Here is an 18,252-nt window from a genome sequence, read left to right as displayed (position 1 = left end):
GCGCTCTTGAAGCGCGGAGCTCACACGGGCGTGCGGCCGCGGCGGGACGGGCGGTGCAGCTGTGTGCGTGCGTGAAGAAAAACCAAAGGCAGAAAGTTTGACTGTGCGTGTGCATGTCTCACGTGTGAGAGAGGAGTCTCACAAGCCAGCCGAGCAGGTGAGCTGATCATGATTTCTTTCTGTTTTGGAGACATTTGCACTAATCAGCTGAATAAACGTGCACGAGCCATTAAACAATGCGCTCATAACTCCAAAGGCTCAAAACCCTGTAGCTGTTTTCAGCTTTCTCTTGTTGCGATGTTTTAATTCAAAGGTCCGGCACAAATTCTGGGGATGAGCATGAAATAAAAATATAATTTGACAGTTGTGGTCCCGCCCTGACGCACGGAGGTTCAAAGTCATGAAGGTTGAACTTTTTTTGAACCAGGATGAACTTTTCAAGGTTAAGTTATAATTTTTATAAGGTAACTCATTTATAAGGATTCAATGGGGAAAATAAAAACTGTCTAGATTTTAATGTGTTTGAGTTTATTCCGTTTACTCAGGATATAATTAGAAACAGTTAATATGACTGGGTTTATACATGATACAGTTATTAGTTGTACTTTATTTATACAGGTTAATCCCATCCCATCAAAAACCAGAAAAAAAAAAATATAAGCACTTTGTAAATTGTGACTTGGCTCAGTGGATGGAAGGCTGTTTGTCAAATGGAGGGTCGGTGGTTCAATCCCCAGCTCCTGCTGTGTGCAGTGTTTGACTGAGAATATAAAAGTGCTGCATATGGAGCGTAACATGTATAACAGAAAACACTGGAAGTGTGTGAGTGAAAGGGTTAATGAGTAAAGTGTTTTTCAGAACCTGAGCTAAAACGTTGGTTTTCTATAAGTGTGGGCGGGTTGCCATTTATTAAAACAAGAAAAAATGCATCGTTGTTCTGGTGGGAGTTTATTTATTTATTTAATCTGGTGCACACAAATTAAGTATTTACAATTTTATAAAGTACTGATGATAAAACTCCACAGACTACTGAATTGTAAGTCAGGTCATCTGTACGGTTTCTTGTGTTTGTTGAGATGTTTCATCCTAAGGACTTCATCAGTCCGAGGAGCCACATCAAACTTAGGTCCCACAAGCAGCACCCTCCTATAGTGGACCAACCAGTTTGCTGGTGGTGAGATGGTTTCTGGGACTGAACTGTGATGAATTTTTTTAATAACCTGGATTATTGAGCATGAACTTTGATGTTTGAACCACTTTGGCTATGGCTGCCTCAGAGGAGTAGACGGGGGAGAGGGCGGACTCCAGAAACCATCGTATCACCAGCAAACTGGGTCCACTATGGGGGTGTGATGCTTGTTGTGGCTCCTTGGACTGATGAAGTCCTTTTGGATGAAGGAAGAAATGTCTCAACAAAAATAGGAACCATCCAGTTGACCTGACTGAACCTTGCTGGATTTTTTTTTTTAACCTGGATTATTGAGCATGAACTTTGATGCACTGAATTGTGAGTTTCAGTCAAGGTGCTTCTGCCTGTTTTAGCAAAATATCTCATGAATCACAGAATGGGCTTTAATTAAACATAGGTTAACAACTACAACCAAATAACATTTGACTCAAGATGGCCGCCGCAGCTAATGAACCTTAGGAAACACAAAAATGGTGATGATTTAGTTAATTTAGTGAATGCTGTGTTAAAATTTGAAGCTTGTCAGTTAGCAAAATATCTCATGAACCACTAGACAGGCTTTGTTGAAAATTTCTAAAAGGAATCATCCCTTACGTATCTACAACTGATTTATTTGGAGTCATTTTAAATGAAGATGGACATTACAGCTAATCAACATTACCCAACACAAAAATGAATATACTTTGTAAATTTAACAGATATTAAACTAAGATTTTGATGCAATATTAAATGAGAATCTTGCGCAACGTATACTCTGAGCATGACGTCTTGCATTATTGCAAGATGTTACAATATCCAACGTATATCCAGATGCACGGCAGTCTCAGAGCTGAACATCTGTTTTCATCTGCGTGTAGATGAAGCAGCAGCAATCATCAGCTGCTACTGTAGCGCAGACTGCGTCTCTTTTCACCTTGTCACCTGCTTCTTGAGAAAAGATCTGAATCCATGGCCAAGATGTCAGTCAGAGCAAGCAGTGACAGGCTTCCCTGTCTCTCTGAGCGCCACGCTCATGCACAAACAGATGTGTGCACCAGGCAGATGTGGAGCTCAGACGTCACACAGAAAAAAACAAAGCGTCGTCTTTCGTTTTGCTGGACTTTCTTTTTTTACTGAGGATTTCAGAGGCAGAGCTGACACTCCAGCACATTTCTAAGAGATTAATTATATTCAGATTAGCAGCAACGTGGCCTTGTGTCCCAAAATGGAGGAAGAGGATTAAGGAAGATCAGCAGAAACAGCAGTAAAATTTACAGCCTACCATTTGTAGTGTTTATATTTTTATGTTGACTGTTCCTGTTAAGCGGCACGAGGGTGCAGTTGGTAGAGCTGCCGCATCTCGGCAAGAAGATCACCGGATCGAATCCTGGCCCTCTCTGTGTGGAGTTCTCTCCGTGCATGTGTGTGTTCTTCAGTTTCCTCCCACACCAAAAACATGCACGTTAGTCTGATTCGTAACTCTACATTGTCCCTAGGTGAAAGCGAGAGAGCGAATGGTTGTCTTGTTTGTCTCTATGTGTCCCTGTGATGGACTGGAGACCTGTCCAGGGTGTCCCCACCTCTCGTACAGTGCTGGTTATGAGCACCAGTGACCCCTGTGACCTGAAAAGGAAGACGTGGGTAAAGATAATGGATGGATGCTCCTTTTAAGTACAAACTATTTTAACATGTGGCACAGATTCCAATAGAGATGGTCGCTGCAGCTTTAATAAGCTCAAGGATTTAGTTTATGATCCGACTGCTCAAATCAACTCTAACCTGGGTGGATTAGAGGTTAACTAGTTGTAGAACTTATTTTAAACTTGAGTCACTTTGCTCATAAATCTGTGACGTCCTCAACAATAAGAGCACTCTGCTCTACCAACCAGTTTTTTCCATCCATCCATTTTCTTTTTACCAGATGTTCTGTGCAGCGGGGGGAGCTGGCTCTCATCTCCAACAGTCATTGTGTGGAGGGCGGTGCTAACCTTGGACGGGTCACAGATCCATCATAGAGCCACATAGAGACAAACAATACAGACAACCATTCATGCTCTGACTCACCTATCGTGATAATTTCGAGTTATAATTTAACACGCATGCTTTTGAGGTGGCAGCTCTAATCACTGTGCCACCATGCCGCCCATGTTTTAAACTAAAGTTGTGTCATTATCAGTCTTTTTGATGATAAATCCTTCTTTTTTTTAAATTCTGCAGCTTGTGTTCACTCAGACTGTACGCCATCAATACATCACTTTATTTACAGTAGCTACAAATGAGGCTAACCTTTTCACATGTTCTTTATTCTGGCTCTGGAACTACCTTGCTTGGTGGCACTTGGGTGCATCGGGATGGGTTAGCTTCAACCATAACACCTTGGCCTGTTCACAAATTACACAGAGGTTGAGTGTTTTGTGAAAGAGCTTATTGTTTGCAATGGTAGTGGACAGGTTGACAGTTTGCAGATGATGTGATCTGTAGTGAGAGTAGGGAGCAGGTGGAAAGGATTGTGGCGCAGTGGTGCTCTGGAGATAAGAGAAGCAGTTGGAGAGCCAAGTCTGAGATGATTTGGACATGTGCAGAGGAGGGACGGTGGATATATTGGGCAAATGATGTTGAATGTGGAGCTACCAGGAAGGAGGTTCATGGATGTAGTGAAGGAGGCTTGGTGTGACAGAGGAGGATGCTGGAATACGATGAGATTCAAAAAAATACTTTATTAATCCCAAAGGGAAATTATTTCTTGCTGTAACTCGTTATTCTTCATTAAGAGATGTTATAGACACTGATGGCTGTAAACAAGATGGATCTCTTGTAAAGGTCCATCCCACATTGGATCCTAAGAAACTGGCCGCAGATGCGTCCGATCCGTCCACCCAGACTCGACTGGCCTCTCGGTTCCCCCGGGCTGTTGGACCGCCCGAATGCCGGGCAGAACTCCTCCCAGAGCGATGGCCACTCCTCCCAGCAGTCTGCCGAGCTCCTCGTCGCTGCGGACAGTCAAATGTAGGTGCCGAGGGACGATCCCGTCCTTCCACTGTCACGAGCCGTGTTTCTTGCCAGTTCCAGGATCTCAGTGGTCAGGCACTCGAGCACAGCCGGCAGGTAGATGAGAATGCATCCACAGAACATCCTTTTCAACTCATTTGAGATTTTGGGCTGTAGTTGAGATATTAGTTGAGCTTTGAGATGTTAATCAGCTGCTGTTGGTTGCAGAAAACAGCCTTGTTGCCATGGTTACGCATCATAACAAATGTCCAAATCTAAAAAAGTTTCAGTAAAATTCTTCCGGCTGCACAGCATCTGATACCAGAGGAAACAATCATCCAAAAAATGTGATTCACATCCAGCAAAAGAGGAATTAAAGTTTTCAAAAGCAAAATCTCAGAATGAAAGTAACAGAGCTGCTCCAACATGCAGCCACCTTGAGCGGCACAATTCTAGAACAATGAAAGTAGATTATCTGTTGAGGTTAACCCTAAATGAACTAGTGAAAAGTAGAATAAATTTAAAGCAAATAAAGGAAGGTTCAGTGCTTGGATGATCAAGATATTTTTAAAGCATGTTCCTGTGTTATCCCTGCAGGGTAGTCAGGCATCACAGTGCTGCCTGCAGAGCAATTAGTGACAATGTCATAAAATCTACGATTTATTACAGGATTAGTCGGTGCAAAAGATATAAAGACTGCTTGGGTTGGCATTTACAAGAAGCTTAATTCCTCTTTATTGTCACATTGACAGGTTTAGCCAAGTAAAACATATGTGAAATGAAAACGGTATATCTGGTGGAACGGTAGTTTTAGAATGTGCCAAAGGCCAATAATATTGGACTTGTTCAAACATAGTCAAAACCTAAACCTGGACTAATCATATTTTCTTACTTGTTTGATGAGTTCATGTCTTTGAGGAAAATTTAAAAAACTTCTGCATCACACGTTCACCTCCACCTATTTTTTTCTTTCTAGTCCAAACATGAATGAGGTGAAAGTGATTGTTGGCGAGCGTCTGCTTGGAACTTAATCACCTTAAAATCTTGGAAGCCTTTCTGTCAGCTAAGAAGGTGTGCCTGCATGAGTTCATGTTAATTTTTAAGATATTCAAACTGTAAACAGCCTGGCTGTGTCTCTGGTAGATCTGATGCACAGTGTTGTCACTTTGTTGTACTTGTTTAAACCCTCCCTGTGTGCAAAGGAGGATGCACAATGTATACTCCAGTGTGTTTCCTTACGTCTCACACACATCCTTTAATCTCATTGTGCATTTCTGTAACATATCTGATTTATAAACACATTTCAGCTTTAATGTGGCTTGAGTGTGAACTTTTCCAGTCTGGACATGTACAAGGAGAACTAATCATATAGAGGAATTTGGCAGATTATCTTACCAAATAAATAAATAACAGTTTTATTCAAGCATTCTTTCTTAGCAGTTTGATATAAGGTCATTAAGGATTGAAAACCTCTCTCTGCACCTTCTCTAAATAAAAGCAAAACCTTCAACACTTTCGCCGAACTAAAATAAATGTGTGAAAGCTGAAACATATGTTGATTAAAGCCAATGTGTTTACCTTCATTTCACTACTATTTGGTATTACAGTAGTCCCTCGCTACTTCACGGTTCGCATATCTCGGACTCGCTCTATCGTGTTTTTTCAACATACAATTGGACATGACACACAATTGGTTGGTTGATGTATGAGCTGCACGATCGGCATGGATTTTTATTTTAAATGAATTATTTTAAATTATTTAGCACGTGCTGCATCTATGTGCAGCCCATACTGCAGGATAAGCTTCCTGCTGCAGCTGAACAGCCGTTCTTGTGCAGAGCGGAGAAGTGGGCGTGGCCAAGAGCGCTTGCATGTGGCTGAGAGCAGCGGAGGCAGGGAGCTGAAATCATGACACGCTGTGCTCTTTTAGAGAATTTAGAGTTTAGAAACATTGTTTAGAATATTGCAAGAGTGTGGGAAGGGATTAAATAGGTGTTTTAAACCCTTCCCACACTCTTGCAATATACTAAACAATGCATTAAAATAAACTACTACTTACTACTTGTTCTACTATTTCTACTTTGTGGTTTTTCACTTATTGCGGGGCTTCAGGGTACGGATCCCCCGTGATAAATGAGGGACTACTGTACACAGTATTGCATGGTTGCTTCCCTTTTATGGACTTGTGTCCTGTCCAGGGTGTCCCCTGCCTCTCGCACAGTGACTGCTGGATATGGGCACCATTGACCCCCACGACCCGGAAAGAAAGAAGCGAGTAGAGATAATGGATGGATGGTTGCTATGCTAACTTAATATATATATTTTTGGGGGAAATGAAACAAGAAAACTGTCAGTGCAGATGTAGTTAATCAGCATTTATGACCGTCACAATAATACTGAATCCGTTGAATTTTTTTCACCACTTGCTCTTGCCGAGGTCGAACGCTTTTCTCCTCCTCTTCCTCTCCACTTTGCTGCTCTGTCTTGTCTGTGAAACTGCTTCTGAGCCTCTCTTGCATACCTTCCGAACCATAATTATGGACTTGATTTGATCAGTTGGTCCCTCAACACAATTGATAACATTTATTCGAAGAGAAGACAGGCTTTAGGCGAGCCAATTTTCCCTGTTAACATGCATGTAGCTGGATATCTCACCGACTTGGAAGACTTGATGATGTGTCTTTCTCTGCTGCCATTTGTGGATTTTAAGGACGCATATTTAATTGGATTTATGATAAGTGGTTCCTGCTTTTTAGATTCGGCTGGTTGCTGGTTTTATCAACAATCAAGGAAGTCCTCAGCAGCAAATTTGGACTCGATCACTCCGCTTGCCTTTATGATGGCTTGGTTCGTGCCTCGAGTACCCAGACTCAAATGCTTTGGGCAGAATGGATCAGATCTCAGGGATTTTACTCAGGCACGTTCCATCGGTGTGGCTGTGTAATTTGGACATTTCAGAACCGAGTGGACCAACACAGACTCATGATAGATGTCATTAAGTTCTGCCTGTCCCCAAAACAACTGTGTGTTTATCTGAATTTGGCTCCCCTGGCTGGCCTTGAAGGCCACCTTATCCGAATTCACCTGGAGAACATGTAATCTGATGCTCCCCCCCTTCCCCCCAGGAATTTCCAACTGATAACTAAAGGAAACCAGCTGAATAAACATCGTGTCATCATTTCAAGATTCTTGGATTTCCATAGGCGTTGTCCTTGGCCATTCCCCGACATCCCTTGAGAATGTTTACGGATCTCACTGGAGGATACTGGCTGATTATTACATCTTTTTCAGAACTCTTACAGTGTCCTTGAGAGCGTCCATGGACATTGCTCACCGCTCTCGTCGTTACCCCCCTCTGCAGAATGTCTACATCACTATGTGCTTGTTTGTGCGAGGTGTTTTTTAATATTATAGTTTTTCTTCTCAGCCAAGAAGAAAGAGTCTGATAGGAATTTTTTCACCTCCAATCCCTACATGTGTCCAGTTTCACTACTTTTTGTCTGTCTGAACAGATCTCACTTATAAATGAGTCTTCTAGGCTCAATGTGACTTATCTGTCTAAATAAAGGTTGAATGAATATATGGTGACACAGTAGTACAGCTGGGGCCAGCTGGAGACTATTCTGGGTGGAGTTTGCATGTTCTCTCTGTGCATGTGTGGGTTTTCTCCAGGTACTCCAGTTTCCTCCCACAGACCAAAAACATGCATGTTAGACTGATTGGTAACTCTAAATTGGCCCTATGAGTGTAAATGTTGTCTCTGTGTGTCCATGATGGACTGGAGACCTGTCCAGGATGTCCCCTGCCTCTCGCACAGTGATGGCTGGACATGGGCACCAGTGACCCCCACGACCTTGAAAGGATGAAGCAGGTAAATAAAATGTATGGATGATACCAGTCATGCTTTTGACAGGTGCAGTCTGAATATAACGAACAAAAACAATATTTTTTTCTACAGTTTAACCACCTCTGTCATTCTATCATTTATCACTGGTATATTTTACACAACCAAAATACACTTTATGGTTTTATTTTACAAGCATCACTAAAATGGCAACTATTGTGTGCAGTCTGTGACAGTTAAACAGACCTCTTTGGCTGAAAACAAAATAAATATATAAAAAGCTTATGCTTGATTTTCACTATGTTACAAGTATCTGTGCATGCAAAAATACTAGTGTCCCAGTACCTGTTGTTCGGGTCTCTTGTGTTGTTTTGTCTGGTTGGTATCACGTCCAGATTTGTACAACATGATGCGTTGTGCATATGGAGTCAACTCTGTCTCTTTAACCTTGAATTTCTTTAGCAGTAATCTTCTTTTCTGACTGTGAGATAGCAGCAGAATTAAGTACCCATTCAAACAGCATTATGAGATTTCCTCTGGCTCAGAGGAAAATGATCAGGTGATGTGTGTAGAGGATTAGAAAAATGTTTTGAAGGAAAGTGTTTTACTTGTTGGCACTATGGATCAACTGATTTTCTCGTCTGGAGATGCTGTGTTTGGGTGGTCGGCTCCATTTTTTTGTTATGTAAACTAAAGAGGAGATGTAGAAGGGCTTTACAAAGACGAGACAACATCAAAGGTGCAGTTACAATACAGTGTATTGTAATTTTGTGTTGGATCAGTAAATATATTAATTCTGAACTTTAAGTAGTGTTTAACAATTTAGCACAAAAAGTTTAACGTTTTACTTAAAGTTTTACTACTAAGTACAACTTGGATACCTAATGCTTAAAAAGACTAAATCATTTATTTAAAACCTATTTTATAATAAATAAACTGGCAGGTAATGAATGGCAAAAACCCAAATTCCAGACACTCTTAATGATGAAGAGTCCTCAAAAGCCTCCACCAAACAAACTATTGGATGGTTTCTTTTGGTACCGTATGGTGATTTGTTCTAACAGATTTATTAACGGTACTTTGTCACTTAATTTGATCAAATTGGTTTCACACATTTTTGGACAGTGTTGTGTCATTCTGGTCCCCCAATGTTGTTTCATCTTTTTTTTATACCTAATAAATCTTTAGCTGTATATTAGACCAGGGCTATTCAACTGGTGGCCCGGGGGCCAAATGAGGCCCACAGGTGAACTCAGTTGTGTATGGGGTGCTGTTTGTAAAGTTACACAGTCAAAAATAAACAACAATATTTTGGTTTATTTAGCCTTTCATAAGAAAAAATATTATTATTATTTACAAAGTCAGATTTTCACCATGTTATTCATACATTTATAAATGTCATAATTCCAAACAAAATATTTAATTTATAAACTAAATATTTAGTTTACAAATTAAATACTTAACTTGCAATTTATTATTTAGCTCCATGCTAAATATTTAGTTTACAAACTGAATGTTTATGTCCAAGCTAAATGTGTAATTTACAAAAAATATTTAACTTTCATTCATTCAACCTTTATTTAAACAGGTTAGTCCCACTGAGCCACGGGGACTCATTTACAAGAGAGACCTGTAAGCAGAAAGTTCAATATTTGCATATTTAAATATGCTAAATATTAAATGGTTAAATATTTGCACTTGCAAGTTAAATATTTAGTTAGGGAACTAAATATTTAGGTGTAAATTAAATATTTAATTTCCAAATTAAATACTTAATTTTCAAGCTAAATATTTATTTTCAAAACTAAACATTTAATGTCTAAGCTAAACTGTTAATTTCTAAACTAAATATTTAATTTTCTAACTAAATATTTAGCTCAGAGCTAAATATTTAACTTGCTATAAATATTTAACTCGCAACTTAAATATTTCGGTCCAAGCTAAATATTTAGTTATCAAATTAAATATTTATTTTGGAAATTAAATGTTTAACTTGGAAAATAAATATTTCGGTTGGAGCCAAATATTTAGTTAGCAAATTAAATATTCAGTTCTTATGTGCGGGTGAGATTACTTGACATGTCACCAGTGACACCCCATGAACTGGAAAGGAAGAAAAAGTTCAAGATAACAAGATGATGGATGGATACATGGAAACTCTGACTCATTTATTTTCCTTGACTATGTAGATTTTGGGTGTTGACATGTGCATAAATCATACATCCCTTTTAAAGAATCCACCACTTGGATTTCTTGGATTTTAATTCATTAGAGTTTGATTAAATCCCGAATGCCGTTTCTTCTCTGCATTTATTGGCAACAACCTGGTTTAACTTGATTATTACCAGAAGCTTTCCCTGAACAGAATTTGTGGCGCTGATCTTTTCATACCTGGCAGTGTGCGTCTGATTCTGAACCATGAAACAATATCTGTTAAATACATAAAGACGTATTTCAGTATAACAATCAGCACAATGAAATACTTGGGTTCTGTCTTTACTTTGCTTGAGTTCATAAATCACAGCCGCTGAGTTCGATGTTAGAAGTAGAGGTGGTGTTGATGACTCACCTGTATACAGAGGACAAACTTCCACTATGATCTCATCTGGGAGATCTGATCCAGTACTTTGCCCTGACTTGTTTTACATTACCGTAACAGTTTCTCAAACTGCAGCGTACTTGAATATATTCAGCAGCTAAATCTCAAGACCTTCAATTTATGTGTACACAAACTCAAAGAGGCTCCCAGAGCCAGGCCGGCCATGTTGTGGCATTCAGAGACATGGTACCTTTGGCTTGTTTGGGTTAGCGTCTTGAGATTACGTTGTTTTGTCTGACTGCTCTGCAGATGCTGGAGTTAAGGTGGTGGCACTGAACTTTCAACAGATTTTTCAAGGATTTCTTTATCTCATTGAGGTGAACGGGTGCATGCACTGTGGTGTTTGTTCGCTCGTGATCTCAGACTGAAATGTGGTGCCTCTCTAACTATCAACGCAACTCATATTTTCCATTTTAACATCTACTTATAATTAAATAGGACTTTAACAGGGGCTACATGGTGACACGGTTGGTTGGTGCTATTGCCTTGTAGCAAGGTGATCACAGGTTCAATTCTCAGGAAGTTTTCTTCCCTGCCATCAGACCTCTGTAAAAAGTCGAGATTTTTTAGCATTTTTTTTCAGTTACATCAGTTTTTACAAGCTAGACTTTTCAAATCTATTACAAGCTCAAAACAAAAATACTTCATACACTTTCAAATATTCAGAAACTTTGCTCAGTCACAGTTTACTTTATGCTTTGAGAAAGTTGCACACTTGACTGTTGAAAAATTCCATATATTTTTATGCATCAATTTTTATTAGTTGTGCATTTTAACATATTAATGCATAAATCTTTTATCTTGTCACAGCAGTTTACTTTTATAAGATGCCAAAATTTGGTGACAGACAAAAGCTGAATGTTGTTTTTTTTTTCCTTCTTTAAGAATATATTAAAAACTGGAAAAACCTTTACAGGGAACAGCAATGGAAATGATGAGTGCTAACAGACTTTGTTGAAATTTTCTGCAAAAGCTGAAACTGAGTTATTAATGCTAAATGAAGCAAAGTTTCATGATTCATTCAATGAGCCAGGGAGGGAGCTGGAACCCTGAAGAGCAAGGAGATGGTTAGTGTTTTGTTGGCAGGGGTGATAATGTTGTTGCTGCTCTTTCTTATGGTAGAGGTAGAAGTCAGTAGTGGGGAGAGCTGACCCAAGTGGTTCCAGGCAAAGAAGGTGTACGTCTGAACAATGACAGGAGACGGGCAAGTGGTAGGAAGGCGTGGCAGCTAAGGAGGCACAGAAGAGCTTTAGGTGCACAGAGGAGAATCCAGGGACAGGAGGACATCGGGGATTATTTACAGGAAGCACAGAGAAAAGACAAAGTCATTAATATTAGGTTTAACTTGCAAGTAAAAGGCTAGAACAGAACTACCATGGGCAGGTAATGCTCCAGCACTGACTGGATGTCCTCTGCAGCCTTTTATGTTCCTCTTGCTCATCAAGCCAATGATCCTCAGGTGCTGTTGATTGGGGAGATGCCAGATCAAAACTCCCACAAGTGTGCAAGCAAAAATAAAAAATATATACATTTTTTCTTTTATACGTTTGAACGTTTGCTGCATTCGAATCTTTCACTAAAAATGGATGATGCATCTAAACACATGGCTTCAAAAGCAAAACATAAAAAAGGCATTAAATTGCTTAACTTTGCAACAACAATACAGTATTCTGTATCCTCGTTTATCGCGGGGATCTGTACCCTGAAGCCCTGCGATAAGTGAAAAACCGTGAAGTAGGAATAGTAGTACAAATAGTAAGTAGTAGACCCTTTCCACATGCTTGCAATATTCTAAACAATGTTTCTAAACTCTAAATGCTCTAAAAGAGCACAGCGTGTCATGATCTGTGTTCTCTGCCTCCAGCTGCACTCTCGGCCACGCCCACTTTTCCGCTGCAGAGCAGAGATATATGACATGCTGCAGGAGGAAGCTTCTCCTGCAAGCTGAGGGCTGCACACTGGTGCAGAAGGTGCTAAATAATTTAAAATTTACTTTTAATAAAAATTCCATGCCGTTCGTGTGGCTCATCCATCAATCAGCCAATTGTGTGCCATTTCCAGTCTTATTTTGAAAAACCGCGATATAGAGAGTACCGCGAAGTAGTGAGGGATTACTGTACACTTTTTTTTGTTCCAGGTACAAAATTTTAGTTTTGAAAACAGTTCTTGTGTTCAATAATAAGAAGGAAGGAGGAAAACTGAATTAGCACAAAGATAAAACAACAGATTTGTCTGTCCATGAGAGGTGTTGAATTTACTCAATCTTTAATTGTTTGAAACATTTTTATTTTTTTTGACTGATTCATTGTTTCTCCATACGGTGTTCAAACTTTATAACTTAAGATGAGTTTTCAAATTCAAGCTGTCACATTTGCATTTGTAATAAGTTTGCTGGATAATTAAATGATGACACGTTCCATACAGAGGATTATCCATAAAATATATTTTCACCCGCCTCCTCTCTGTATTTTCCCTCTTACTGTTTTAAAATATTCCTCTTCTCATCTCTGCTCTCCTCCTTGTTCCTCCTTTAACTTTCCCTCTCTTTCTCGTCCTCCTCTGCCTCTCTCTCTCTCCCTCGGCGTCCAGAAGAAAAGGGAGGTGCATTCCAAAAGCCTGGAGACCGTTCCCCTCTTTCAGGCGCTGGCCCACTGTGCGACATGGCAATTAGAATAAGAATAGCTGCCCATTCACCCCAGTGACCCAGTGACGAGTCGGAGGGAGCGAGGGAGGGCGATGCAGAGGGAGGAGAGGAACCCTGGGGGTCCCGTATAAAACTCTGCGCTCCCATTGGCCCATGCTGTTCCCTCTGTTTTTACATTGCTGCCATCACTTACGCTCTCAAGTTTGTTTTACGCATTCTGGCGCACAAACTCACCGCTAATGCTCATGTGCATGCACGCGTAAATGCGGGTCCTGAGCTTGCACACGGGCACTGGTGCACAAGAGGCTGCACACCGGCAGGAGAAAGTGGCCGAGTGAGCATTTGTGGCCACGCAGGGCCGAGGGAGGGGACCCGGGGCTGTGTGAGTACAAACCTTCAACATTATTCCTGTTTCTGCATCAGCTCAACCTTCTGTTGTTCCTTTTCATCCCGCTCTGTTGTAGACTCTAGATTACAACGTGACCTTGCGCTGTTACCACCCATGTAGGTCACTTGTAGCTAAACTGTAAACTCTTCTAACTATGTAGCAGTTAAAATTTAACAGGGATTTATTTTTTTGCCTTCAGTTCTTCAGCAGCTGGTTTGTGACATAAAATTATAAAAGTAATGAATTGGATTTCATCTTCTGGTCACAACAGAGTTATTGTAAGTTTCTGAAGGAATGTGAGTATATTAATGCTCTGATGAGTCTTCTCAGTGGCAAGCAGGTTTCCTGATTCTTTTCAGGTCCTTCTGCTCTCACAACTTACAGATTGATGAATGAGGGGCCCTCTGCAAACGAGTGATCGTGGTCAATAATGAGTGGCCTCGCTTGTCTGTCTTTAAGCTAAAGTAGGGCAGTCACGGTTATGAAATGCTTGCTTGCTTGTTGTTTTTTCAATTTTAATGTAATTATAAATTAAAGGCATGTCCATCCTAGAAGGAGTTCATATCAGCAGCTGCCTTTCATGTCAGTGTTTTAGATTAAGAGTTGGATTAATATCATCTTATGCTGAGAAAGGAGTTAGCATTTTGGGTAAACTTTTAAAATAACTTTCATATCTTTGGGTTGTGATTAGCTCTCGGCTTCTACTCCGCCAAACGTGAGCGCAGTATCTGCTAAATGGACTAACTTTAAAGCATCGTTTTGTTTTCTGGGGTCATTTTGTTGTGACAATCAACGTAACTGAAACTGAATCAGTTGTATACGATTCATTCAAAGACTCATCGAGGGAATAGAGTTTCATTAAAACTCGTCAAGCAAGCGGTTCACGGGATTCATTCAACCTTTATTTATACAGGTTGATCCCATTGAGTCTCGGGGACTTGTTTACGAGAGACAGAAACATTTTTAACTTTTTTTTATTTTTTAAGCTAAAACGCAGGGTGTGATGGTGTCAGTTTGCAAATGTTTGTGTACATGTTTCTGTCAGTTTTAAGATGCAATAACACAAATATAATTTCTTAGTCTTTATTATTTATTTATGCTCTGCAGCCAGAGAGACGTCCTGGTGTCCAAACGTCCAGCTGTCCTGATGTCCACCATGACGCTGCACCTGAGCCTCCTCCTGCTGGGTGAGTTGAGCTCATTGAGTCTATTTTTATGTTTTTAAAGAAGAACCAGTGACTGGACAGAGATGTGATTGTGATGACGTATTATCTAATTAAAAGATGAATTATAAATGCCCTGTTTAACAATCTACCAGCTCTGAAGCTGCATGAAATCCACCCATTCAAGTTGTCCGTGAACATGCAAGAACAGGCAATTTTTTACATTTGTTTTACTGTTAAATTTTTATTTTACTGCTAAATTTTTGTTTTACTGTTAAATTTTTACTGAACTTTTTACACTAACATCAGGTGCTTTGTTTAGCAAAGAACAAATGAGATGTGGTTCGTTTTATTTCTCTAAGATTCATGCTCCGAGTTCATTACTTCAGTTATAACTCAACAGATTTAAGAAAAATATCCCCTTCTGGCAGGTAATGTGAACATTTAACAGCAAGATCATGATTAGCGAGACTACATAGTAAATTGATTTTTTTATTTCTACATTCCCCCCGTTTCTCATTAACAAATTTAATTCTGTTATAAACACAAGATGATGTAATAATGCCTGGAGGGATTTTCTGTCCACTTCTAATCAGAAATTACGTTTTCCAGATTCCCACGAAAGCGCGGCAACACATTTTATGCCTGCGGTTTTGTTTCGACTGCTGCTCCTTTTGTTTCAGCTTTCTAAGAGCAGTACGCCTCCGCTCAACTCATGATTTTAAGCATCCCGTGGTCAATGAAGCTTAGGTCGATCGGGCCAACTTGTAGGATTTAGAAACTCCCAGAATTTGGAGTATTTGTGGAATGTGAAGTAAAGGATGGAGCAATGGAAGGGAAAGTGGATCAGGTCCATTCAGGGTTAATGAGTAAGTGTGACCAACGTGTGATGGTATAAAACAGGCCACACACATGCAAATTGTTGCTATTTGTTAGTTTATGTCTTGGTTTAGGATTAGTGGTGGTATCTAAGTTAAAGGGAATATTCTTGTTGCTGTATTTTTACCCATGTGTATAAAAAAGTTGACTGATTCGATGCGTCATCCTTACCTTTTCTGAGACAACTGCTCACGTGTGTCTGGGCTCGTTCCGCTCATCATTAAGGAAACGGAGTATAATTACGTGTTCACAGAAACCGTGAACTGTAATATAACGAGGTTGAGCTTTAAGCTTTCAGTACACATCAGTGATTGGATGAAGTGATAAATGAAAAATAAACTAACCAGGATTTCCAAAAGACACTTTATTCAGCCGTGAGTTGAACGTAAATATAATTGATTTCAAATAAATTTTCCACTTGGAGCATAAAATCCGATCTGGACAAACCGAATGTTTCAAACGTTCAGTCACAACGGAAGCTTACAAACAAGTGAGCAGTTTAAAACGGGCGTGAAATGAGCAGCAAAGTCCAGTGAATTCTGCAGAATGGTTGTGTTATGATTCCTGCATGGCAGATTATTGTCTGCTGCCATGAAAGTCCTGTGTGTTTTTGGACTGTGGGAGGAAACCCACGCAAACACGAGGAGAACATGCAAAGTCCACACAGAAAGACCCCAGATCCAGACCGAGGATTGAACCCAGGACCTTCTTGACCTTCCACTGAGCCGTCATGCTGCCTCAAAACACGTCTGTTGTCACGTGTACTCTGTGCACATCTGAGGGCTTGAAGGTGTAACGGCATCGTTGCTGTCCAGCCCTCGGACACCTGGAATTCTTTGCTCTAATAAATAACATTTTCCTCTTTGCCTGCATTCCTGCTGTACGCCTTAGGGTGCGTTTATGTGACTTTTTCGTGTTTGTTTCGCTGCCACATGCTAGGCTGTAATCACACTCGGGCCAACTGCTTTATGCTGTGAAAACAGACTTTTTAACTTTAATGGATAGTCTGGTCATCTTTGAACTAATGTTCTGTTAAATAGGTAATAGTACCTTATCGGCTCAGACGTCAGTCATAGAGCACAGAGGATGAAAAAAGAGGCAAAAATATTTGTCCAAGCTAAGTTAGTGACTAGCTTAAATGTAAACTCAGTCATCCAGGTAAATAAATCACAAAAATGGTTAAATCATTTCATTTGGACAGTGTTTTTGGAAGAAAAATTTTGTCTTTCATCTGAAAGATTTCATCAGTCTGACGAACGTACCTCAGACATAAACACATCAATGAGGTGCTATTTATAAGACGGATCTGGTTGGCAGGCCTCAGACTGACGATGTGTTTCGGATGAAAGACGAAAAGTTTCTCCCTAAAAGAAACTGTCCAGACGACATGATTTAAACTTTTTTTGTGTGTTGGTGGCTAGCCAAACAAGACTGTTGTTTCAATCTCGTAGCTCTTTTTAAAAACAACATACCACTGAGAAATAACACCACATGGACTAGTATTCGGCCCCTACAGTTTTGATGGCACCTTTGTTTAATTTGTTGCTGTTTTCTCCACTGAACGACGACTGTGTTGCGTTGTGAATGTATGTGTGCTAAACACGGACCGTGTATATTCTGTTGGTGCTGAGGCTGCTGAATGCATCAATCCGCCGGGAGTTGGGCTGACTAGACGTGCTGATCAGGCAGACTGATGCATTCACAGCCTCAGCACCGTTGGCATTCACAAAAGTCTATCTGCGCTCAATTAGAAGATGTTGCAATCAAATGCAAACAGAGAAATGAGTATTAATTGGGCTATAGAAGAAATAAAAGCAACTAATATAGTTTTTATGTCAGCCAGGGCAGCTCAAGTAAGATAAATATCTTACATCCTGATGAAATGTAAACCTTTAACTAGTTACTGATGTCAAAGGTGCTTTGAAAAATAATCCAGCTGTTCCAGGAGATTATGTTACTTAGCTCTATAATTTCCAACACTTCTTTGCGTCTCATCATAGTCTTCACAGATGAACAGAAATCCTTTAGACAGAAGGATTTTGGTGTTGGCACGTGTTCAGCAACATTCCTCTCATGTGTGGTCTGTTTCAAAACGCAAAGTTGGTCGTTCATTAAGAGTTAGACTAAATTATGAGCCGAGGTGAAAGCTGCATGTTTAGACAAAGACAATATCACAACTGAATGGCGCTTCTCTCTCTCTGAATCAGTGAGAATATTTTCCACAAGCCCCAACCTGCACGATGGTATAAAACTACATAATACAAAACAAACTGCAGTTCAACACGTTAATTAACAGAGAAAATAAATCCATCACTTCATATATATTTCATGTTCTGCCTAAATATAATTACTCTAATTACTCATTGAAAACTATCACATCAAACATAAAACATTCAATTAAATTAAATGGCACAGTCAGAAAGAGTTGACTGCGGTATTAATTATTGATATGCAGCTCTGGAATGTGGGTTTGCACTCAGTGTAAACAAAACACTTTTATCTGCATACTTGCTCAACAAATCAGAGTTTATACATTCAGATTTGTCTTCACGGTGACGTCTATTGAAAATCTGTTTGGG

General features: G+C 39.9%; 1 protein-coding gene across 1 annotated transcript in view; it reads left to right on the top strand.

Annotated features, from left to right (window-relative positions):
- The window catches only part of lamb2l (laminin, beta 2-like), a 70,243-nt gene continuing 51,991 nt past the window's right edge, over positions 1-18,252 (top strand). Inside the window, exons 1-2 of the mRNA XM_037685030.1 lie at positions 1-157; positions 14,739-14,818. Of these exons, the coding sequence (XP_037540958.1) occupies positions 14,779-14,818 (40 nt within the window). The 5' untranslated portion in view covers positions 1-157; positions 14,739-14,778. The remainder of the gene's footprint in view (positions 158-14,738; positions 14,819-18,252) is intronic.

Source organism: Nematolebias whitei, chromosome 11 (assembly GCF_014905685.2).
Source record: "Nematolebias whitei isolate Nwh7 chromosome 11, NemWhi1, whole genome shotgun sequence".
Lineage (NCBI taxonomy): Eukaryota > Metazoa > Chordata > Actinopteri > Cyprinodontiformes > Rivulidae > Nematolebias > Nematolebias whitei.
Note: the sequence above shows the minus strand (reverse complement) of the source record. Positions and strands in the feature narration are given on the sequence as shown.